Source organism: Alligator mississippiensis, chromosome 5 (genome assembly GCF_030867095.1).
Source record: "Alligator mississippiensis isolate rAllMis1 chromosome 5, rAllMis1, whole genome shotgun sequence".
Classification (NCBI taxonomy): Eukaryota; Metazoa; Chordata; order Crocodylia; family Alligatoridae; genus Alligator; species Alligator mississippiensis.
The window spans coordinates 210,841,587-210,865,457 of record NC_081828.1 but is presented as its reverse complement, the minus strand read 5'-3'; the positions used below and the strand labels follow the sequence as shown (position 1 = coordinate 210,865,457).

At 48.5% G+C, this 23,871-nt stretch overlaps 1 protein-coding gene across 1 annotated transcript in view; it reads right to left on the bottom strand.

Moving 5' to 3' along the window:
* Nucleotides 1–6,509: 6,509 nt before the first annotated feature.
* Nucleotides 6,510–23,871, bottom strand: part of GARS1 (glycyl-tRNA synthetase 1) — a 35,041-nt gene continuing 17,679 nt past the window's right edge. Inside the window, exons 8-17 of the mRNA XM_006275856.4 lie at nucleotides 22,768–22,917; nucleotides 18,790–18,952; nucleotides 18,103–18,267; nucleotides 16,358–16,465; nucleotides 15,577–15,722; nucleotides 13,243–13,328; nucleotides 11,139–11,248; nucleotides 10,043–10,136; nucleotides 8,611–8,801; nucleotides 6,510–6,854 (exon numbers count right to left, since the gene is read on the bottom strand). Of these exons, the coding sequence (XP_006275918.2) occupies nucleotides 6,729–6,854; nucleotides 8,611–8,801; nucleotides 10,043–10,136; nucleotides 11,139–11,248; nucleotides 13,243–13,328; nucleotides 15,577–15,722; nucleotides 16,358–16,465; nucleotides 18,103–18,267; nucleotides 18,790–18,952; nucleotides 22,768–22,917 (1,339 nt within the window). The 3' untranslated portion in view covers nucleotides 6,510–6,728. The remainder of the gene's footprint in view (nucleotides 6,855–8,610; nucleotides 8,802–10,042; nucleotides 10,137–11,138; nucleotides 11,249–13,242; nucleotides 13,329–15,576; nucleotides 15,723–16,357; nucleotides 16,466–18,102; nucleotides 18,268–18,789; nucleotides 18,953–22,767; nucleotides 22,918–23,871) is intronic.

Sequence of the window (23,871 nt, the reverse complement as noted above, 5' to 3'; positions counted from 1 at the left end):
TATCTTTATATATAGATATATGTATATCTATATCAAATATATGTATTTATATCTATATAGATATAAATACATGTATTTTTACAAAAGAAAAAGTTTCTTCATCACAGAAACATCTTTCCTGTGTAATTTAAAAAGGATTTAGCTATATCCATGTAAAAGGACACTTACTTCAGATGGAAATACCAGCTCACTCTGGGCATGTCTATGTGGTTTCCACACCAGTCCTGGGAAAAACAACGTCACGTACCTACTTCCACTCTTCGTGTGCCAAATCCCGTGGTCGCTGTCACGAACGCTGGAGACCGAGAGGTCAGGAGTGGGGATGGGAGGTTGTGCCCCTGCTTCACAGCTGGGTTTGACGTGCGTGGAGCGGGGGCGGGCGGAGGGGGCCAGCGATGGCATCCCTGGGGGCACCGTGGCAGTGGTATGGACGCACACCAGGAGCTGGCAGAGATTCAGAGCAAACTGTTCAGAAGCGCCTGGGTTTTGTTGCGTTTGCTACGGTAAGAGGCACGAGACGCACGGTGCCAGGCCGCGGACCTTTTGCCCAGAGCGTTTCACGGCTCTTGAGAAAGGGCCCGGAGAAGCAGCTGCACGAATGGAGGCAGAGACAACGTGCCCTAAGAGGCAACGTGGAAGATGGCTCGAAGGTGACGGTGAGCGAAGCAGGTAGGTGATACTAGGAGGCTATTGCTGTTCCCGAGGCAATGGAGAAGCCCACTCCACCTCCTGAGGAACTACCCATTCACCCATAGTTGGACACCGATGGGTTTGGCTTGGACTCTTATTGGCCACCCCAGTGTGTTATTCTACCGCTGTTAAGAAACAAGATTTTGAAGGATGTGCTGCTTGCACCTTTGCAAAGTGGTTTGGGAGGAAGAGAGAAGTTGCCTGTACTCTGGCTGCACTAGCTCACCACTACGGGCACTGGGGAAGCTGGGACTGGATGGACCGCATCAATGGGCAGAGGGCAGAACAACGCGCCATCCGGGCGTCTCTAGGGCAGTCATCGCTACCGTCCCCCAGTGCCAAAGACACCTCCGAGTGCCCTACCCAGCTGCGACAGTGCAGCCCTGCCATTGATGCCGAGCCCCCTCCAGTCACTGAGCGGGACTGGCCTGACGGCCTTGCTCAGACCAAATCCCCGGAGAGAACAACCGTGACTCAGGCCAAGGGAGACATCATTCGTACTAAACTAAACTAGCAGGTGGCCTTCCCCACTACCTCGCTAGTCCAGGTCAAGTTGAACACACGTCATCAGCGCTTCGATGTATCCAGGCAAACAACATAAAACAACCAACATGGATTATTTGAGTGGAGCACGAGGCAAACAGCTATTCATCCTTGGCCACGCTCCACGACTCTCAGGAACCTTTGACCAGCGGCTGCTGCCCCGCTGCCCCTTTGCCATTTGCCGCCATTAGCAATAAAACACATTATTCAGATGCATTAGATACTCAGTGTTTGCTTGTCAAGCCAGAGAACCCGCCAGCAGCTAGTGCAGCGAAACCAACCCCAACTGCACAACACGCCAGCATCTCCAAGCACCCCTTTTCTCTCCCTTTTAAACCCTCAATCATTGAAATATATTGCAGCTTGTTCAGGCCGGGAACAGATCGAGCGAATGCAGCTCAGAGCAGACATAGGCAACAGCACTGAACGTGCCAGCCAGGTTGAGGTTGCACCGGGGACGAGCCCCAGCCTCGGCCATCAGGGGTAGTGACCAGTGCATTTTGGGTGATCGCAGCGGTACCTGGGCAGCACAGCCCCCTTTCACACTCTGGCGAACTTCAGCAGAGCAAAGAGCAGCTTTGCTGTTGTCCATGAGAGCACCGGGGCAGAGACCTCAGGACCCGATAGCAGGCAGCTGTAACCCAGAATGATCCCCCACCTTGCTAACACAGACCGCAATGGAGAGCAGGGGGTATCAATGCATGTCATGGGCAGATTTCACTGCTTTCCTCCAGGCTCATATTTAAAAGGAGATCCCAGTAGCAAAGACTTCAACAACTGTGCCCAGGAGGTGGCTTCTAGGCAGCTGTTCCCATCCCTTGGCCCTCTGTGCCCACAGGGATGGGTCCATAGCAGTGCCCCAAGTTTAACCCAAAGTCCCAGAGGGCAGGAACATGCACAATTTGCAGTCATGGGAGGAGGAAGGTAAAGGACCGCAGCTTCGTCGGCTGTGGTCCCTAAACCTCCTCACTGCTTCATCACAGAAAGCTGGCAGGGCATGAAAGCCTAGGGGGGCACTATACTAAGCCAAGTCCCTGGTGTGATGAGTGAGGTTGAAGCATTAGACGAGAAGCTGTTTGGGACAGGAACTGCCTCTGATGACATGCATGTACTGTGTTAATTGGGGGTCCCAATCCTGGCAATACCTTAGCACATATAGCCAACAAAACCAGCCCGGCCAGCCCTATACATTTAGAAATGATGAGCCAGACATCTCTGCAATGATGAGGATCGCTTAAAAACCATGAAATAGAAAGTAATGAATTAAATGTCAATTCAGAACACTTTTTCTCTTTTGAGCACTGAAGGGTCACGTATTCCAGCTTTTCCAGGGCTAGAAACTTACCTTTTAAATGAAAGGCGAGTGGCTTCTCTAATCACTCGACACCTGGAGCGGGAGCTTTAAGAGGATCATCAGCGACTACAAGACTTGAGACTTCACCAGCCCTTTTGCCAGGAGCAGCAAAACTTGATCAGGTTCCCTGAGTTCCTGAAGGACTGCAGCTTGATCGGGGAAGTTACAGACTAACAGTGCCACCCCGTGGGAAGAACAAGGCCGGCGTCTACCCTTCCAGATGAGATCAAAATCACGACAGAACAGCAAAGACGAGCTTCCCCGCAGACAGCCCCATTGGGAAATGCTTTAAAGCGGTTGCTTGAGGCAAGGATTTGCTTGTCAGACACATCCTGAATGGGTATCACTTGCATTTTAGCTTCCCACAATAGGAAAACCACGCAGGAAACACACCGTCTGCAGCCCAGCTACACTGCACTGCATCTGGTTTAAAAATAAGACCCAGACTTTCCAAATTATAGCACAGGTGCACTGAATGCATACATTGAGATATGCCATGCCAGTTTGAAATCATGTGACTACACACCCTGATGCTTATTTTGAGCTCCTGGGGTCTGGCACCTGGTGCAAATCCGCATCACTCCACTTATCTTTATTGTCTTCGGCATCCTTAATCAACTACCTCAGCCAGGATCCCATTGGTTTGAATGGAGCAACTGTGACATACATCATCCAGGCCATAATTTGCAGACTGGCATACGGGTCCTGTGCAGCTGCGGTGGGAGCTTGGAGAATATTCATAGCCTCCATTTGGTCTCAAATGAGCATCAGAAGCTGCATTTCATGAGATGAGGAGGGGTGGGGGGTCAGATGGCTTCTTGCAGGTGCACGGCTCCTGGTGCTGTCGGCTTCCCTCTAACTTGTCTGTCTCTCTCCAGATTTGTTTCAAATTTGTTGTGGGGCCTTTGAATGGGTACAGCGGGAATGGGAATGGCATTTTCCTCCCGAGACTACATGAAGTCTCTCTCCCTGCTATGATGTGCTGAACCGCACAATGAAGACCGAGCGGTGGGAGCCAGAATGGACACCATTCCCAGGCTCCTGGGCTTTCTGCCTGCTCCCAGGCTGCCGGTGGCTGGTGGAGAGGCTGCAGCTTCACTAAATTAGACCAACTGCTGCCTTGCAAACCAGGAGAGTTCAGCAGCTCAGCAGACAGGGGTGCTCTTTGTCTAGGGGCCCCCCAAGATGGTCCTGAATAACAGGTTACCCAAGGACCTGTTCTTCCTACTGCAACATGGTTTGAGTAAGCATGCAGCAATTCAACAAGTTTAAACTGAGCGTAGCTTTTACTCACGCTATCGGCCAAGCGAACAGACCGGCAGACACAAAAGCTCAGTGCATTCCTGTTTTGCTGGTCTGGAGCCACCAGCCAAAATCAGTTACTGACTTTGGGGGCCGATGTTGAGACATCTTGAAGGAGCTCCTAGAAAAGGCTGAGCGCTCCTGCTGTACAAACTAGGCCCCCTGGGAAAACCTCAGGCCAAGCGCTGAAATTTCTGGTCACTCAGGAAAAGCACTGGCCTGACTCTGCAGCCTAGGGGTGTCAAAAATCATGCAGCTCCAAGGGCCTAATGACGGGTCTGGGGCTGGATTGGGCCCACAAACAGGCACCACGTGCAGCATGTGCCCTGGAGCAGCCACGTGTGTGCCTGTGCCAGCCCCACACACTACATGCAGCATGCGCCAGCCCAAGCCTCCCGTGTGACATGTGGGGCTGGTCTGGGGCACGCGCTGCACGTGGAGCCCACACCAGAAGGGCCCCGTGCACTGGATCCAACATGGATGGCTGGTCTGCGGGCAAGATCTGGACCTGGCATGGATCTAGCAAGCACAGCCAGTCTGGTGTGGGTATCACGTGTGCATACCCTAGATCAGCTGCATGTGCTGGGCCAGGGCCAGCACATGGTGCATGTGACAGACAGCCCTGTGGGCTGGATGAAACAGCTCCACGGGTCCTATCTTTGACACTCCTGGCATTAGTGTAATTCATTCACCGCACCTCTTGTAGCCAGACCCTGCCATCACATACCTGGTCCTCCCTGTCCGTGCACTGTAAGCAACGCAGCAATAAACAGACTGCACAAAACAGCTGATAGCTCCAGGCCTTGTTGGCCTGTCTTGTGCCTTGTAGCAAGAGCTTTTTGGATGCTTACTCTTTGCATTGCTTTTCCTCCTCCTCTCCCAGACAGGAACAGGTAGCAGCCTCCTCCCTTCACATGCCATGGGAGCCTCTCCACAGGGAAGCATCTGCCCCAGCTAGATATACATGGGTAGAAGTCCTAGTTCAGTAACCCAGTCCCCTTGCAAGCCAGTAAGACTCATGGGATAAGGGGACTCGCAGTCAGATCCAGAGGAGCCTGAAAGTTAAGCAATGTGTTGTATAACTTCCTAGTATCTGGCCCAAGTGAATGCAGAACGCGGCGTGAGACCCCCTTAGCTCCCCACACAACGCAGGGGAAAGTTACCTGCAAGCTGCATATGCAGCTGCTTAGAGCTGACCACTAGAAATACAGCACGAGGGAAAGCCTTCCACCCACCCCACAGGTACCTAGCTTCTGGCTGCAGGAAACTGATCCCGGCTCAGGGCCCTCCGCTTCCCGCACTCCCCAGCAACTGACCCTGACCACAGGCTGCAGGAGTTCGCAGCTGCCCAGTGAATCTCAAATTCTTGGTGCAACTCAAAGCAAGGATGTGCGCTAGTGAGACCATGGCTGTAGACTCCTGCTAAGCACTGAACTGGGGCAGGGAGATTTGTGCTCCCAGAACTGCTTTTGGGTTTTATTCTAGGACTAGGCAGGAGGGAATTAATCCTACATTTCCTGCCTCCTGGAAGAGTGCTCCAACACTGAGCTCCCAGATGACAAGGGGAAGGAGCCCCTCACAGCCCACCATCAGGTGCATAAGGCAAAAGTTTGTTTTCACTAACCGGTCCTGTCCTGACTCCATTCCTCGCAGCTCATTAACTCATAAGGTGGTTGCTTAGGACCAGGAGGTGAAAGACCCTTCCCCTCCGTCAACTTGTCTTCCTTCTACCTTGGGGTTGCCAAAGCAGGGTTTCTTCAGGAGCCGGCCACCCAGACATCTCAGACGGCCAAGAGGATTCCACCTTCTCACCCATGCTCTTCATGCAGCTGCTCTACCTACCTCAGCATGACTTGTCCGGCTATGCAGTGCAGGCATTCAAGCATGCAAAGGAAGTTAAACCAGTTTCAATGTGGACAGATGTGCTGCTTTTCCGTGACTCCAGTGCATGCAGGCACGTGCTCAGTAGCAACGCCCTGAAGACTCCAGCTCAGCGTGCATGCACAGATGGTGACAGACATCCATACTGGGGTCAGCTTCTGAAAAGCAGGGCTTGCCTCCCCCACTCCTATGGTTACATTGCAAGTGGTGAGGCATCCAGCTATGCTTTAATAAGGGAGTGATCCAGCCAAGGACTCCAGAAGGACCAGAGTTGTGCATCTTGAGTGAATGGGCGTGCCTTCTGGTGATGCTTACATCTTTTCCGCTCTCGGGCTGCAGACAACCTCATCCTCAGCATTTCCTCTTGGCTAGCAAAGGAGCTGCCCCACTGGGCATGCTGGCTTTCACGGCTTCCCTTCCAAATTGCCCAACTCTCCAGGTAGGCAGGGAACCCACCACCTGTGTATTCTGCTATGGGGGCCAGGTGCTGCAGTGCAGAGCATCACAGCGCCCAAGTCCCATTGTGGGTTTGAGGCTAAGTGACTTGCTTAAGGTCACACAGGAATCTGTGGCAGAGCAGGGGTGTGCAACTCAGCCCTCCCCAGCATTGAACCATCTGTTCTCTCCATGTGCCCAAAGTTTCTAACTGAAACCCAAGAAATTACAACAAAGAACTGGCTCAAAGAGAGTCATGAAAGGCCTCCTAAAAGTATAAGGCTGCATAACACAGAGAAGCAAGCATATGCAATGGCGTGTTTATTCAGAACACCTTTAGCTTTAATTGCAATTATTTCAGTTTGAAGTTAAAATCAGGCAGCAATTGAGAAAAAAATAAAACCAAATAGTCCCTGGGTGCACAAACAATGCAGCTTTGAATAATACACATGATAAGTTTATTTCATATTAACATGAACAGTAAAAAGTGGGCATCTGATAGGGTTTGTGTCAGGTTCATAGTCTATTCCTCTATTGTGTCCTTTTTGCCAGTCTCTTGTCCCTCAAAGAGCGGATACTTGGCCTCCACATCAGCCCAAGTTATGCAACCGTTTGCCAGGTCACGGATTATGGTAGGAAGATCAGAGACCTAAAGGAAGGTGCAAGAGACAAGGTATGAGGCCGCTGAAGTCAAATTGAGCGGCAGTGTAATCCTACAGGTACACCGACAGTACTCGACATTGTTACTACATAATATTGCCTGGATAATTACTGATTTCATTTTCCCCAAATGCTATGTTCTTTCTCAAATGCTAAGACCTCCACATTACAGTTTCTAAGCAACAGGGCATCTTAATGCTGTATCACCATTCATTCTAGCTCATGCGGAGCTACTATGCAGCGCAACCCATTAAAGAAATGCAGCCATCACTAAGATGGAGCAGAGTTGGTACACGGCAGAATCATGCCACAGGCTGGAATAGGTAGAGAACAAATTTACCCAGATGAAGTGGCAAGCAGAGGGGTCTGGAGAGGCCCCATACAAGATAGCACTAGCACAGAGGAGCTACTGGCTCAGGAGCTGCTATTCTTTCTGCAGAGATTGTGAGCATATTCATCACAGAATTACACAACTTCAGAAGCCATTTACAGACCAGTAAAAATGCTGGCTATTTACATCAGGCCCCAGTATAAAGCCTACTGGAATCAACTGGAGGTTTCCCCCTCAGTGACTACAACTAGCTTTAGATCAAGGCCCGTCAGAAACATACGGTTCTGCCTGGACGGTATGCCAATATTAACACTGGTAACACACACAGTGCTGCCAACTGCAGAAGTGAGAACTGGAGCCTCCTGTTTCTGCAACTCGCGGCCTCTCCTCACATCAGCTAGGGCACCCGTTCTGGATCCCTTCCTCCACAGAAGTGTCAGCTAATCGCTGAGCAAAGAGAGGGGGTAGAGGAGGGGGGATATTGCTCTTTATTATTTAATGTTTATATCTGGACAGGTCACTGACAAGCTGCTTGTTGGCTTGGAGAGGATAGAGGAGCCAGATCTTGGGGGGAGGGATTTGCAAATGCTCTATCCACACAGGGAATGGCAACAGATCCAACACTGAGCAGTCTTCCCCGTGAAGGATCTAGCTGGAACAGGGGGCTGTGGGTCCACTCAGTGCTGCTAGCCCTATATCCCCCCCAGTCAGGCTCTTTCAAGGCACAAAACTGAGAATGGAGCTTTAAAGCCTGCTGAAAACCTGCAGAAGGCTTGGCCAGCTGCTTGTCAAGAGCACACTGAACTACACAGAAACCACACTGCAAATTCACATGCGAGGGGAAGGGTGCTGCGGAGGCCCACTCTACTGGACAGCCGTCAAGCTGGAGCTGGGTTTTCCATGCAGCAGCCTTCGGCCATGTCCATACTCCAGCCTTCAGCTAGCACAGCCAGGTTGGTCGGGGATCACACCCACTTCCCAGCTGGACTGATAAGCCAGGAGAAGCCTGTCAGTGGATATTGCACGTGTCCTAACACAGCCTTGTTTTACACCAGAGGAGTGATCTTATAGTACGCAGCACACTAGGCAGACGTGGCCATTACACCACACCTAGTATTCCTATGCTGCTACAGCACTTCTAGGGGTAATGCTACACCCAACACAGCACGCTCACATCACAAGCACCAGCTTCTTGCAGGTGCATAAATCGCTCCAGAGCTCCCCTTTTCAGAAGGCAGCACTGGTCTCCCATTCCCACAAAAGCCTCTTCACTGGCTGGTGGTGCTCTGTTTGGTTCGTACCCTTCTCCCTGTGAATTCTCCACAGAAAGCCCGCTGCAGCTGCCAAACGGACCCCTTCCCCCACAGGAGCAGGAGGGATTTCTGCTCCCTTCCCATGCCAGCCCAGCCTTTACCTCAGCCCGTATCTGACGCATCGAGTCACGGTCTCTGAGCGTGGCCGTGTGAGGCGTCCTGTTAACCGTGTCGAAGTCGATCGTGATGCCGAAAGCCACGCCGATCTCGTCCGTCCTGGCATAGCGCCGGCCGATGGACCCCGAGGAGTCGTCCACTTTGTGGGAGATGCCGTTCCGGGTGAGCGCTTCGGCTGCAAGAACCGGACGTTGCTGGGATTAGTGACAACCCTGGCAGGCCGGAGGATCCGAACGCAGAACCCCAGAGAGGCAAGCAAAGGGGGTTGCCACAAACAAAGCTGCCTCCGTACTACAGCAGCAAGACAACCCTACCGCCATTTGACACGCTCCTCCTCATGCCTGCTACTACTGCTCTTCCCACATCATTCATGCATTGATCAGGCCCGAGAAAACCACCCGTACTTCCCTGAAGTTAGTCATAGTAATGCCAGTGGGGCTGCTCACATAAGCAAAAGGGGCCCATCTACCTCTCTCTCTTCAGCTGAGTTTTGTAAAGCAACTTGCACGTTTTTGGGTGTCATTAATTAGCAGATAGTGACTGTAGGATAGTAGCAAGTGCTGAGATTGCTTTGACTCATGATGTCGAGTCTCACACCCAATGAAAACACTACAGTGCAGATTGAGCACTGCACCCTGCATTTGCTTAGTCTCTTTCTAAAGGAAAATACTAAAAAAAAATAAAATAAATAAAAAATCAAAGGTCTCTTTAAGCTTGTTGTGAAGGTTTGCCTTCTTAACTGAAGAATAAGTTAACCTTGGTGTCTAAGGCTCACAGGGAAGTGGAAAACCAGCCTGATCCTAACACGCTAGGCTGCATTAGAGGCACCATCTGACCAAATCACAGCTGTTCCATGCTCACTGCGAACAACATGTTAGACATGCTGCTGGCAGCAGCAAAATGTTTCAATATGCCAAGGACTGTCTAGGGGCTAGAGATCAGGGCTGGGTGTCGGGAGGTCTGGGTTTTTATGTCAAAGTTACATGACAAGCAAGTGGCAGAGATGAAAACAGAATCCAGGAGGCCTGGCTCCTTCCCTCCTTAGTAACAAACACACTGCCTGCTACAGTTTCGCTGAGGCTGCGTGGGTTTTAACATGCAAGCAGCTAGCTTTTGCATTATGACTCATCATGGAGGAAAGCAGGGGAGCAGGTTTTGAGCCTAGGTTATGTCTACACAGCAACTTTGCAAGATTGGCCTAATTTCAACTGCTGGAGATGTCTTCGGAAGAAGACAGACTGATGAAAGCGTAGGTTTCCGCTCCCTTCACTGCAGGCAACTGCTTGTTACACAGGGAAACACCATAAAAAAGACCCTTCACTTTACCCCCATCAGTCTTTTTCCTGTGTTCTTAAAAAGGAAAGTCACCCCCACGAACAGAGTTGGAGAGAGAACGGCAGAGCGGTATTCACTTACAGAGTTCCTTGACAAAAGGTATGAACTCCTGATTTTGGCTCAGAGGAAGGACGGAGCACTTGAACGGAGAGACAACAGCAGGGAAGCTGAAGAACTACGCACAGGGTAAAAATTAAAAACAATACAAAAGTTAATACATCATCAGCCATACTCTGAGCCAGACTCTTCACTGCTATCGGTCAGGATAGTTTATGCCTGCAGACCACTGGGACTTTTGTGACCCATTAAAACTTAACAGAGATGATCTTTACTTAAAACACCTCCGAGTGGAGGTGAGGCAGGTCTCGTACACTACGCTTTATGTTGCTTTTTGTGGTTTAACACAGCCTACTGCACCCCAATAGAGACTTGAAGGTAGGGAGCATGGCTTCAAAACAGCTGAATAACAAATTAAAACTGCATCTATGCATAAAGCAAGATACCAAACATTCAAAAGGGAACAGGGACTGGATTTGATGGTGCAGGACTTTTCAGGATCAGTGGCCTCACCAGCCCTCAGAGCACTTGTTTCATCCCTGCACCCCTATTTTCCTGCTGCAGATAATAAGTGATCCCAAACGTGTCCACAGGTGGCCTGCGAGAGTCTCTGAAGGTGCTGTCCATCATTCAGAAACACTGTCCCCCCGCCGACAACCACAGGGAGGACTTGTATGGAAAACGGATGTGTTATTTTCAGATTCTTTAAGAACAATTTAGTAAATGGATACAAGAAACGCAAGTATGGCCAGGTTTCCAGCCAGCTCTTCCTGGGCCTGCCACCAGGGCTTCTCCAGTCGGTTTGGGCACCAGTTACTTTATATACACACAGACACACTTCCCTCCTGCCACACCTCTAGAGCGGTCTCAGGTCAAAACCATGAGGATGCGCACACACGGCAATGAGAAGTTATGGCCAATAAAGAAGGACGAGGCCACAATACTGAAACGATCCTGCACACGCCCTGCCAGGGAGGAGCAGGTAACCACACCTGCTCCGCCCGGCTTCTCCCACCGATTGCCTATTCTAACAACATCATTTCAAATCTCACACCCATCTGCTGTCCGCACTTTGGACTCTCCAGTCCAGAGCAGGGTGCAAGCGGCAGAAAGAGCTCACCGTGCGCTGCTCGTCTCCCTCCCGGACGTGGAATGTATGTTCAAACACCGTGTACATGATCCTCCCGATGCCAAAGGAGGGCTCGATCACATTTGGGATGATTTCTTCCACTTGAAGACAAACCACAGAGCGGTTAGCAGAGCAGTTTGTAAAAGCACAGAGTTTTATCATTGCTGCATTTCTGCACAGGAGGCTGGGATTAATGCAGCTGATCATATGACAGAGAAAGGTTTTAAACATTTATGCGCCCACAGGGAGCACCTGGAGACAAAAGTCTGGGACTCTCTTTGTACCAAGCCCAGGGATGGCGTATCTGTATCTCATGATCGAAGCAGACAAATGGGAACAAGAAACTTTGGTTCTAACTTAAGCTCCGTCTAGGATTCCCCTAGCATCCTTGAGTAAATCATTCAAACTCCCTCTCTCAGTGTCCCCCTATGTGACAGGCCAGAAGAAGTGGCCTAAGAATTAATATTTATACAGTTCATGAAGGGTGACATGTACATCACTGCAACTGCAGCTCCTTTCTGAGGTCTCAAGGCTTCAAGGCCAGATGCAGTCTCTGAAAGCGTCTGAGACATTTTGATGAACCAGCAGGGGAGCTAATGAGCACAGCCCACATGGGTACCTATGCAGATGGGGACGCTGCTCCCACACACTAATTGCAGCATGTCAGAGCAGACTCGATGAATCAGTTCTGCTGGAGCGTGCTAATTAGTACACGCCAGCAGCCTCACCATCTCCTGTATTCAATGTCGCCCCCACTTCAAAATGGCAACGGGGGGCTCTTTAAGTAAAGCTCATCGAACAAGCTTTAGTTAAAGCACCCCTACCGCTATTTTGAAACATGGGACACCGAATACACGAGATGCCGCAGGTGCTTCAACTACAGCAGCTCTCAGAGCTGCTCTAATTAAAAGGCCCCCTCACCAACTCCGGAGCACATGTAAAAGACACCCATATGCTGACAAGGCCAGGCAGAAGTGGAGGGTCTCCCTTGAAGGACAAACAGACTGGGTGGATGGCACTCACCAGCCCTTGCCCATTGACTCTGTTTAGCAGTCAGGCAAATAATGAAAGAGTCCCAAGAGCAAGAAAGCCAAGTGAAAGGGAGCCCAACTATAGCCCAGAGATGAGGCTCCAGACATATGAGCAATCCCAGGATCAGGGAGCCGAGCTATACCCCCCGGGCAGCACCCATACCCCTGGGCCACAGAGTAAGAACGTGAGTGTTGTACTGGGTCAGACCCAGGCTCTCTACCTTGCATCTCACACTGGCGGAAGGTGAATGCTATGGGGAAGAGCATACATGCAGGGCTTATCCAGGCTGAGCTGCTCTCTCCCCTCTTCCCTTGCAGCCTCCATGCTCTCCCTTGCTTGTTTACAAGAGTCATGAGACAAGAGAGCTCTTGGCTGTCCAGTGGCCCGTCTTCAACAAGACAGAGGTAGAGATGCCCTCATATTGCCTTTTCTATAGCCTGGTGATCAGGGCATTCTCCTGGGGGACAGGAGCTATGGGTCTAGGTCCCTTCAGACAGACAGAGAAGAGCTTAAAACCCAGCACACTGACTGCCCGGGCAACATGCTCTATTGGCACGCAGCTATCATGTGAAAAGCAGCACTCCCGTCCGGTTTCCCAGACAGCTTTAAGCGACTTACTCAGGGTGACAGAGAGATGTGGCAGAGTCAGAGACTGAACCTGCATTTCCTCAAGTCTGATGCTTCCACTATCAGATTATCCTGCCTTAAAATTAGGTATTAAGTGACTAAATAGGTTTCCACCAGAAAATTTAGGTACCCAAGGGATCTCCAGTATTTAAGCAGATCAGGTGTGGGTTTTGCAAACTGCTCTCCTTGACTTGAGAACCTAAGTAGTGCCTAAGATGCAAGTTAGACAAGTGATTTTGCTAGAAATAAAGGAAAAAAACAGGCCAGTTCTCTAGATGTCTACAAATTGACTTAAGCAGATAAAACTTCAGGCACATAACTTCAGGTACTTTGGCCACAGGCTCTGCATTTGTCTAAAACTTCTACATTCAATGTATATTATAACTTCCTGATTCAACAGTTGCAATTACAAAGGAGAGAGAAAAAAAAAAGTTACCATGCAGTGTTTTCTGGAATCTCTTCACGCTGACCATGTCATTTGTTAAATTAAATGTTTTCCCTTCAGTTTCAACAGTAAATTCCCTGTAAAAGAGATCAGTAACTTAGGGGTGATGGCAATGCATGCAAGTATTAGTCAGTGCAAGTTATTACTCGAGTAAGAGTCACTTCATTTGCTTCTGCTGGTCCTTAAATTCTGGTCTGGGGCTATAGGGCAAGTCAGAGCACACTCCAGTGATGAAAGGAAGAACTACAGGGAAGTTTCATTTTTAAATATATTCATCTGTACCAGTATTTTTATTATGGCTGTAAAGTAACAATGTTCCTAATCATTACTTACAGTAAAAAGTGTGACTAATAAACTAAGTTAAAATATGGAAGACTTGCAGGGTGAAAGAAATGAATTGCAGGAAAACCAGGGATGCACTCACCACTGAGTCTCTCTCATACACAGACACACAGACCCCCTTGTCAGGACTACTTGGTTTTGATGGAAGGGCACTTTATGTTTTCACAGGATTCAAAAATTCACTACCAATTCACACCCCAAAACCCGATTTGTTCAAGCTTCCTAAATTAAGTGGTCAGGCCAAACACCTATTTGTTCGCTTACATATAGAGCTTGGGATGTAGCCGTCTCAGAAAAATGAACCCCTCCAAAAATCTGCAACTATTTAAAAGCTAGCAGTGTAAGTATTTACTTAGGCAGAAGTTAACATGGCTTTAAATATCCAGTTCATTATTTAGGGAGGTTCACTAGATTTACTGCTGGCAAACTGCTTCTGTTATGCTAGCTTGGCTGCATTTTTGACACAAGCACCTACATAAAAGGATTACATAAATACAATTATCCAGAAAACAGGACTAACCACAGAGGCATCAGCATGCTGATGTTTGTCAATGCACCCCACCTGATGATTCAGCCAAGGAGCTTCCCACATGAAGGCAAATAGCTTGGTAAAGCACAAGAATGTATTAAAGGGCAAATGTCTTCATTTAGACCCAGTGTCCAGATGAGTTTATGGAGGCACAGTCTGACGAGGGGCATAAGTAAATCTGGAGTATGAGCTGCAACTCTTATACACAATCAGTGTACCCAATTTCAAACACAAGCCTACTAGACCCCATTGCACCTCTCTGGTGCCACAGTAAATGCAGATACTTAGTTGTGATCTTGTTTCACCCTGCTGGAGTTCCTAAAAAGCCTATTACTGCATCTTTTTTTTTTTTTTTTTTACCATGCTGCCAGCCCAGCTTTAAAACTAAGTCACAAAAGCAGAGTGAAGAGAAAGACCCACCCAGCTATTGCGTTAGCAGGTTCTCAGGGACTCAAGCAGGGCGGCACTTCAGCCTCTAATATGGGAAGTAGGATCTGGCCATTATTGCCTTCTCCAAACTGAATGGTTAAAGTTATTAGGCTAAAGTTCTTCTGCTTGGATTCCTGTCGGATGAGTGCATCAGCTTTCACAAAGCCTGGTTTGAATGCCGTATAATGGTGCTTTTTTCTCCACTTTGTTACTTTTGCACTGACTTTTAAAAGAAAGTGTCACCAGTACTGACAAAGTGCAAAGCTAAGCACACACGGTACAATACACCCATTATTCCCCACTGCTCTTTGCCTACAGTTTCAAATAATTTAGGCGCAACAGATTGTTCAAGATGATAAAACTACCTGGAAATATAACAACGTTTCTTTGGATGGACTGGGAGGAAATCCTAATTCATCCCTTTGCACTAAACATAGCTCTGCCTGTTGCCTCCATGTTCCAGCATAGCAGTCACCCAAATGAAGCCTGAATTCAGACTAATCGCTGCTGCCCTTACCTGCACAGAAAATGACCTTCTAGCACACAACAGTAGCAGCCTGTCAGAGAAATGGGGGACCACGTTTTAAAAGTAACATTTCACCGCCTGTCAACACCAGCCAATTCTGGCACGCAAATCCTTTTAGATTCACTTCCTTTTAAATCACTTTTAGACCCTGTGCCCGGGGAAGTCACTAGCACTGACTACTAAAAAGTGTAAAAGAGGGATTTTCTTGGGAGAATGCATCTACTTTAAAAACCGAAGTATAAAAATATTATGTTTATGTGTCTTTATATAATTGTATCTTGAGGGATACTCAGAAACTGCTCGTTGGTCCATAGCCTGAACCCTACCAGTGATCGAATTGTCACCAGCAGTTACTGAAAGTAGCTGCAGTTTAATCAAGCTGCGTTTGGGGTATTCCTGGCAAAAAAATGATTGGTGAGGGAAACTATTTAACCTACATGCACACACTCACTCATTCTCAACCAAAGGAGGTCAGCAGCACTGGTGAAAACTTTCTTACCCTTTCTCGTTCAGCAGCTTCTCCATCTCGGAGATGTAACACTCATCACAGATGGAAAGATATTCTAGCACCAGCTTTGCATCCTTCTTGTAAGCCTTGCCAATGGCTCCCTTATTTGCCTCGAATTGAACAACATTAACTGTTTTGTACAGAGTAGTTAAGGTATTTGAGACCAGAGAACACCGCATTCAGACAGTCACTCTATGCAACAAATCAATAATTTCAGGACCCAAAAAACTTGGGATCGCATTGTCTCATTAAATTTAGTTATCGGCTCCTACTGGCTTAATGCATTTGCCTCTAAAGGAATAAGGTATCCCTATAAATACTGTGTATCGGCATATAGTTGTGACTAAGAGTCACAACTATAACTGGAACAAGTCCTGTCATCTGCGCTCTTTAGATCAGCGCAAATGAAACGGCAACTGTGGTATCTCCAGATCCTGAGTTACCACATCTGAGCCATGCTCTTCAAGAAAAATGAATCATTTATGCAATGAATGGCTAAGAGATTAAGTGGATCCTGAAAAAAACAGAAGGCAAGAAGCCAAGGAACAGAAGTTACTCCATTTTCACGCTGCATTTCCTGAGGTGAGCTACTCACACGCTCAAATCTTTGCTGGACCTGCCATATAGGCATTACTGACACTGCTGTGAGCATCCTGACTTAACCTATGGAGCCATATGAAGGTCTAACTTTGGAGCTGTCCTGCTCAGGGGGGCAGCTTGATGCCAGGTCTGCACAGCTGTAAGGAAGACGTGTAGTACTCGAGAAGGATATGGGTTCTTTCAGAGGCTTCTCGGCTACAAGAGGAACTTTGGTGGCCCTGGCGTGGCAGGAGAGGTCATAGCAAGAGCGATCAGCACAACCAACAATCTCAATCCACCCCTAGAAAAACAAGAGCAGCAGCTTTTATCATCTCTCTCTGTTTGTTCATTTAACCATCAAGTGTGTTTATTCACTCTTAAACCCTCTACGTTCCCCAGGCTGATTTTCTACCTAATTAGCTCAGTTATGATAAGCAGAGCTTGTTCCACCAGCACTCCTCCATCTGAAGGATCAACTCGCTTCCAGAGGAAACAACCCACCCTGTGCATGTTCACACAGGGCCATGTTTTCCACCAAAGCAGGTGACACTAGAGATAGCCTTGCTTCAGCTAAGAATCTGGCCTGCATCTCACTTTCTTTGCCTTCATATTCAAGTGCATGTACCACAGGTAAGTAACGGGGCATCTTTGGGGCTTTTCTCACTTGTTGAGCTTGGGAGAGACAATTTGCCACTTCAGAAAGGTCAGAGACCTGCTTCTGAGCAAGTGGATGCAACAGTTAACAGAACGCCGAAGCATTTCTTTCCACAGAGAGCCAAACCCAGAAGTTCATACCCGGCCTGGAAATAAGACAAATGCCTGCTGATTGAACCGTCTAAGCCCTAAGCCTGCAAAGAGTTCTCCTTGCAATAACCTCCGAGTCTGAAAGCACCCCCTACGTCCCATTTGGCCTTCTTGCTATCAGCAATTCGAGAGACAGGGATCTGCCCTGAACAGACTTCGTAGTGCCTGCTGCAATCCCATCGGACTTTTTGGCCCCTTTTTGTAATTCAGTTCCAAAGTAGTTGCAGCAGTTTGTAGTGCAGCATAGCTCTGGCCTCTTAGGCTAAGCTGGGGTGAGAAAGTAAACTTGACTCATGGGAAAAATCCCTCTCTTCTCCCACCCAATTTCAACTTTGTGGGTCAATCCTAATGCTCTACCCAGTGGGGCTTCCCAGCCCTACCTAACTCACTCATAAGCAAGACCCCTGAGATGCCACCACTCAGTTCTCACCCCTGACCAATATAAACTCTCCAGATTCTTAGGTGTAGCAATAACCTCTCTAAAATAAGTAATTGGAGAGTGGGAAAGTGTGGGTGGTGGGGGGAGGACGTTAAGGCCCTGCCATACCCCTAGCAAGCTTCCAGCTAGCTCATTGAAAAGGAAGGTGCTTAAGATTGCTTTCCTCCTTTTGTCTGTCAGATGTCTGCAGAGTGTACACAGTCCCAAAGTCAGAAAGCTGTTTTATTTCCAGCAGCGAAGGGGGAGCACAGCAGGAAGGGACTGAGCCAGGGAAAACAGCCCCAGCAATAGCTGTCCCAGCAGGAGGGAGCAGTAAGGAAACTGCCTTAAGAACATTTCTCCAGCTGCACGTCTCCTTCTGTACCAATGTCACAGAAATACACAAGCTGAAAGGCAGTGGCCCCCCTCTCCTCTTGCTTAAGGTAAAATTTATCCATATATTTTACAGCTTACACAAGGCCTATCCATGACACAAGTCTTACTACCAGGCACAGGTATAACTCTAGTGTAACAACATTGAAATTGAGAGTTACAGTGTAAAGCCAGAGGACAACCAGCATATTTAGCTTCCCCTCTGAATACAGGCTTGACACGATTAAGGTGTCCTGTCTTCTTTATGCCAGACTAGGAAGCATTTGGAGAAAGTGCGACTTATCACCCAAACTCCCGCTGTTGGGTTTAACCTTGTTACTTACGTATGAGGTTTTGGATTCTGCATCCCAGCAGTCACAGGCGTAATGAGCCATCTCATTCTCCATATGCTGTCGGAAGCGCAGTTTGTCTGGGGATATGCCAACCTTTACAAGGAAGAGGTAGATTCTGCCGATGAAGTAACCTAAAACTGAGTTATTGATTACACCCTAGAGAGATGAGAAAAAGAACAGTAGGTTAACTCCCACTGCATCAGAGCTGATATTTTTTGTATCAAAAGAGAAAGACATTTCATTTTGAAAGAATAATTTCTTGCTGTCTTGTCAGATAAGGGACCTGAGCACAATGAAGTAAAATTACACCTGTGTGGGTACTTGGAGTGAGATGGTGCCTCCCTTCTTTACCAGTAAGGGCCTGATTTTGATTTCTGTTATACTGGGACACATGGTGCATGTCCCTACAGGCAGGAACGTGCATTTCCCTGGGAACAAATAGCAATGGCACATATCTGTCCCTGGGCATGCCCCTGGGATCTCCTGGTGTCAAAAAAATCCAAACTAACAGTGAACGTGTGCAAGTGCAGCACATGAAGATTGCAGCACCACAAACAGCACGTGCACTCTCGTGTGGGCGCGCACATGGGGACTAAGATTTACACCCATACAACAGATGGGATTCTAACCTGAGGAGCAGACTGTAAAATTCAAGTCTAAATGGCCACGTGACATTACCTGCTCAACAGCATCTCCCAGACACATCATGTGGGCAGACTGCCCACTGACCTGGGCTTTGGAAGAGTAGAGGAGGATGCGGAGATCTGCCACGTTTTGGAACTTGGGGTGCTGCTTCTCGTTGGGATCCACAAAGTGCTCGATTTCTGCCATAGTAAACTCCCTAAGCAGGACACAGACAGACACACTGTGTTTTCACCCTCTTCCCAGGAAAAACTTACCCCACTCTCATATTGAGCGTGCTTAGTCTGTTAAATGCAGACTGCTGATTTATAACTAGGGATCCTGATTTCCACCCGCCCTTGATTAAAAAAAATAAAATTGCGAATTCTCTGATATAAACCCCAAAATCCACGATTAAAGTGAAAGATGCCCCACAGCCCCCATGGCCCTGCTGGTACCCCTCACTTCCCCCCATAGCCCCCTGTTACCCCCAGCCCTCCCAGAGGGGGTCCCCCAGCTGCCAGAGCTACATGGCCAGGACCAGAGTCCACAGCCCCCGGCAGGAGGCTGCAGTGGGGTGAAGCCCAGCTCCCCACACTGCCTGCTGCAGCCTTAGGCTTGGGGGGTGGGGGTGGCTCCCCACCACTGCACACGCTCCTGGGGGAAAGGGGGGGACCCATACCCCCCAGATCTGTGCACAGGGTGGGGGTGGGCTGTCCGCTGCGGGCCCAGGCTCCCCGCCCGGCTGCCCTCCCCTGGGGCCTCCACAGCCCAGCCGGTGCAACCCAGAGCACAGCAAGGCCACACAGGAAAGCTCTTTGCTGCTGCAAGCTCTGCACTGCCCTGGTGCAGCGGAGAGAAGAACACGATTTATTGAAATACCCAAACCCCTTTCCTAAGTCACCTATGTGTCCCTTGGACGTCTCCCATCCAAGCAACGTCCTTGTTCTCGATATCAATAACCTACCCAGATTCGGTTAGATTTCTTTACGAAAAGCTAGGAACAGCCTCGTTCATACATTTTTAATCATGAAATAGTGGAAGCTCCAGCATTTTTCCACCTTAAGAGAGCAAGAGGCACTTAAAAGCATGGGATTTTCCAGGACTCAGACCTACTAGCTCCTAAACAAGTTTACTTATTTCATTTTCTTACTTGGCTACATTTATGGGCCTAACTAGCCTGATTACTAACAGAAGTTAGCACCTATGTCTCCCATTGACTTCAATGGAATTTCCAGATGCTGCACAGCTGTAAAAGCCAAACCTGCTATTCAGGTGCCTAAACCTTAGGCATCTGTGCTGGAAAAAACACTGGCTTTATTTTCCTAGAGATGGATCTTACCGTCTTTTCAGAGGTTGTGTTTAACTCTAATAAAGACTCAGACAACTGACACATTAATCTAGCACCACGTAGCAGACTTATTATTTCAACCACGACATGCCATTTCACAATCTTGCTTTAACACACACATTTATATATTGGACCTTTCTTAGTCTCACTGTCTGAATTGCTTTACACTAAATTAGCTTGATAAGAACTTGGGGGGGAAAGAGGGCTTTGTATAATCATTAAGTTTGTCACAACATCAAGATATAATTTTCTGTGATAGAATAATAGCACAATTTCCTATAAATGTGCCAGAAGCCTATAATTTATGTTCTGTTGGAAAAAGGGTTTCGGTGACAAATTGCCAGTTAACTCATGCGAGACAGCATGAGAAAGCTGAGGAAACCCCAATGAGATATCTAAGTGCCAAAAATGGCACCACACTTTGCTGTTGGTACTTATGGCTAATCTGTCACCAGTTTTATAACAGATAACGATGTGTATGGGCAGAGTAACAACACCAGGAATCTAGTACAAGAGGAGTTCATGAGATCAGAATATGCTCCATATGAATGTGAGCTGGGATATCAAATCTACAAAAGAAGTAGGCACGCTACATATAAGGAGATGGAGTCAGGCGAAATGGGTTGGTTACTTTTTCACTGCCGAGTAAACAAGCCACTTCCATCCTAATGTGATCAGCTGAAGGGTAAACTCCTCACAGTGGTCTTTAACCATGTAGTCTCTCCACCCACTGAAGTTTAAGGAAACTCAGGTACCATGGGGAAGGAGAAGGCCCTGTGGCACCTGTAAGAGAGAGCCTGGGGCTCCCCGTTACTTTAAGATCAGCCAGGGTGCCCTGCAGGCTAAGCAGCAGCTGCAGGCTGCCAGGGTAACAGGCTATTGGGGTAATTAGCAGACACTTGCAGGCAGCCAGCTGACCAGATGCAAGCAGGGCCCTGGGAACATATAAGCCCAAGGCTGGGGCTGGCAAGGGAGTCACTCCCTAGTAGCCGCAGGAGAAGGAGCTCCTACCTGAAAGAGCCACCCAGGGATGCTAGGCCGACTGCTTTGCTGCCTGCAGGGACAGTGGGGCTCAAGGAGCTCACAAGGAGCCCAGGATGCTGTGTTAGTGGGTGACAGTTTACATTCCTAAAGGGACAGAGGGCTGTTATCCCTTTACGTTACGTTGCAGCCCGGGGGCTACTGTTTACATTGTGTTTAAATCGGCGGTTTGGGTTGGAGCTATAAGGGGTAGTTTATGGAGGTCCCATTAGTGTTCGTGGGGTATGCGGTAGCAGTAGTCCTGCCAGAGGTAGGTTTAAGGCCCAAGCCACTGTTGAGCCCAGAGAGGGGCAGAGTGCAAGCGCACAGTCAAAGAGGGTCCAGAGGCCCAGCAAACAGGGGCCAGGGGCTCAGTGACTGGAGAGGATGGATTGAAGCTAGTGCCTCAAGGCCAGGTCCAATGCAATGGGCCTAGAGAGATTAAAGGGGCGGAGGCTATGGAGGCTAAAGCCTCAGAGGGAACAACATTACAGTACCATCTGCGAGGCATGGGGCATAGTGTAGGGGAGGATTCGGAGCCACACAATTAGCCCTTAAGGATTTGGGTACCCTGCCAAGCACACCTGACTCATAAGGCCCAGCGAGGGGCCTGAAGACTAGCGAGGACCAGTAGGGTGCCAGGGATCCTAGTGGGGGTTCAGTGGAACTGGGCACACACAGGTCTATGGGCACCCCCTATTTATCATCATTTCCATCAAGCCATGGCAGGCAAGACGGGAAGGTGCCTTAGGGGCAGAGCGGGCACAGTTGCAGAGCCACCAGGGGGCATCACCGCCACCCCAGGACCCCAACATGTTACACATCTTATCCAAGATATACAGCCCCTACCTGCTCCTTGTCATAAGATCTACCAAGTTGAGACAGAAACTCTGTTCCAAGGTCTAACTGTGTTTTGGTGCCAAGAATGAAAACTTGTCAGTGTTTTGAAGTTAAGGTCTTGCTAGACAGGCAGTGTCTACGGTAAGAGTGCTATAGCAGCATATTGCCATGTTCCTTCAAACAAGACACCTGAAAATGAAATATTTCTTCTAAAAACAGTCTGAGACTAAAGTTAAAAAAAAAAGCTCTTATATTCACTCTCTATAGAGACTGACCTCTTGTAAGAGTATGTTTGCTGGGGTTTTTTTTCCTCCTTAGGAGTTGAAAATTTGGGCACAAATTCAAGAGTATAGTTTATTTACAGGAATGGAGCATATCAGCAAAAGGCTGTTTGCATAAACCCAGCTATACTTGCAAAATTGTACTCCTCATGGATACAATAAAGCTACTGCAACCCCACCACAACAACCAAAGCATTTTATATTAGGATAAGTGCCGCTTTGCAAACAGAAGTGCATCCAAACTAGGTACTTCTGCTGGCACAGCTCTGGCAGTCAAAGGCCACCTCTCACCAACACAGCCATGCTGACAGAAGTCTGCAGCGACTGAAGATGACCCCTACATAGTTGGAGTTCCCTGATGAGAACTATTTTCTATGCAACTGTTTAGAGCCCTTTAGAAGCCACAAGATTAGGCGCCACCCAACAGGAGCAGCAGGTACGAGAAAAGCCATGTATTACACTGAAGCAAGAGGGAGCTTGGATTTCCACCAGTGCAGCTGATCATTTGCTGGATATTCTGAAGGGGAAGGAAAGTCACTGTACCTGACTCTAATGAGGCCTGAACGGGGTGAGATCTCATTTCTGAAAGAGTTTCCAATCTGGGCAGCAGCAAAGGGCAGTTTGCCTTGATTGAATTCCAAGAGACGCTTGAAGTTGAGGAAAATTCCCTGTGCAGTTTCCGGCCTCAGATAACTAAAGGGAAAAACAATGACAAAAATGAGTGGGGGAAGGTACACAGACAAAACAAATGGTCTCAGCACAAACTCAACTTCCCCTTTTTATCACAACTCTTATTCCAGGCACAAAACCTTATGGCAACAGGCTCAACAGAAGCCAAAAATGCAGCACCCCATAGGAAACCAGAGCTTTAAAGACTCATTTTCCCTTGAGCAGCAAGCAATAATGGAACTGTGTCACCTGATCAAAGACCCTGGCCTTGATACATGCTACTTGGGTGAAATATAGTGGTCCAGGACACACAAGAGGTTGGACTACATGGTCTAGTGAGACTTTCCTCATCTCAGAAAGAGGCTGTGTTTAGTCTCCAGCAAGGCAGGAAACACTCCAGTAACTATTCATTGTGGCTTTTTTCCTAGAGATCCAGGGACCCATGTGCCACTCTGGTGTTTGCATATGTAGAGGTCGGTGCTGGAGTTGCTTCGCCACCTTGCAAACCCCACAGCATGTTAAGACTTGCCTAAACAACAATGTACACACAGACTGAGTTGGGCACCATCTTTCTCTAAGCTTTCTTAAGGCTTCTGATGCCAGGGCTCATGTAACCTACCAGCTAGCAGGCCCTCCAGATCTGCTTCTGTGCCCAATTCAACAGCCTTGTGTTCAAACTGCACCAGCCCATGTGTTTAGCTCCAAGTCCCTGACACACTGGCTGCATTGGCAGCTGTCACACTTACATGATGGCAACGTGCACTGTGTAATTAATCTTACAATGGACTGCTGTTCTGTGCAATGTCACCATGTGGCAAGTCCACTCCTCCATACTCACAGAGATGACAGCCACCAATGGAACAATGACATTTCCATACGTGGGAGCAAGACACTGGGCCGCACAAGCCTGGAAGAACCCTGAGCTGCGATCCTTAATGCAGCACAGGAAGACAACATCCACCAACCCGTACCAACCTC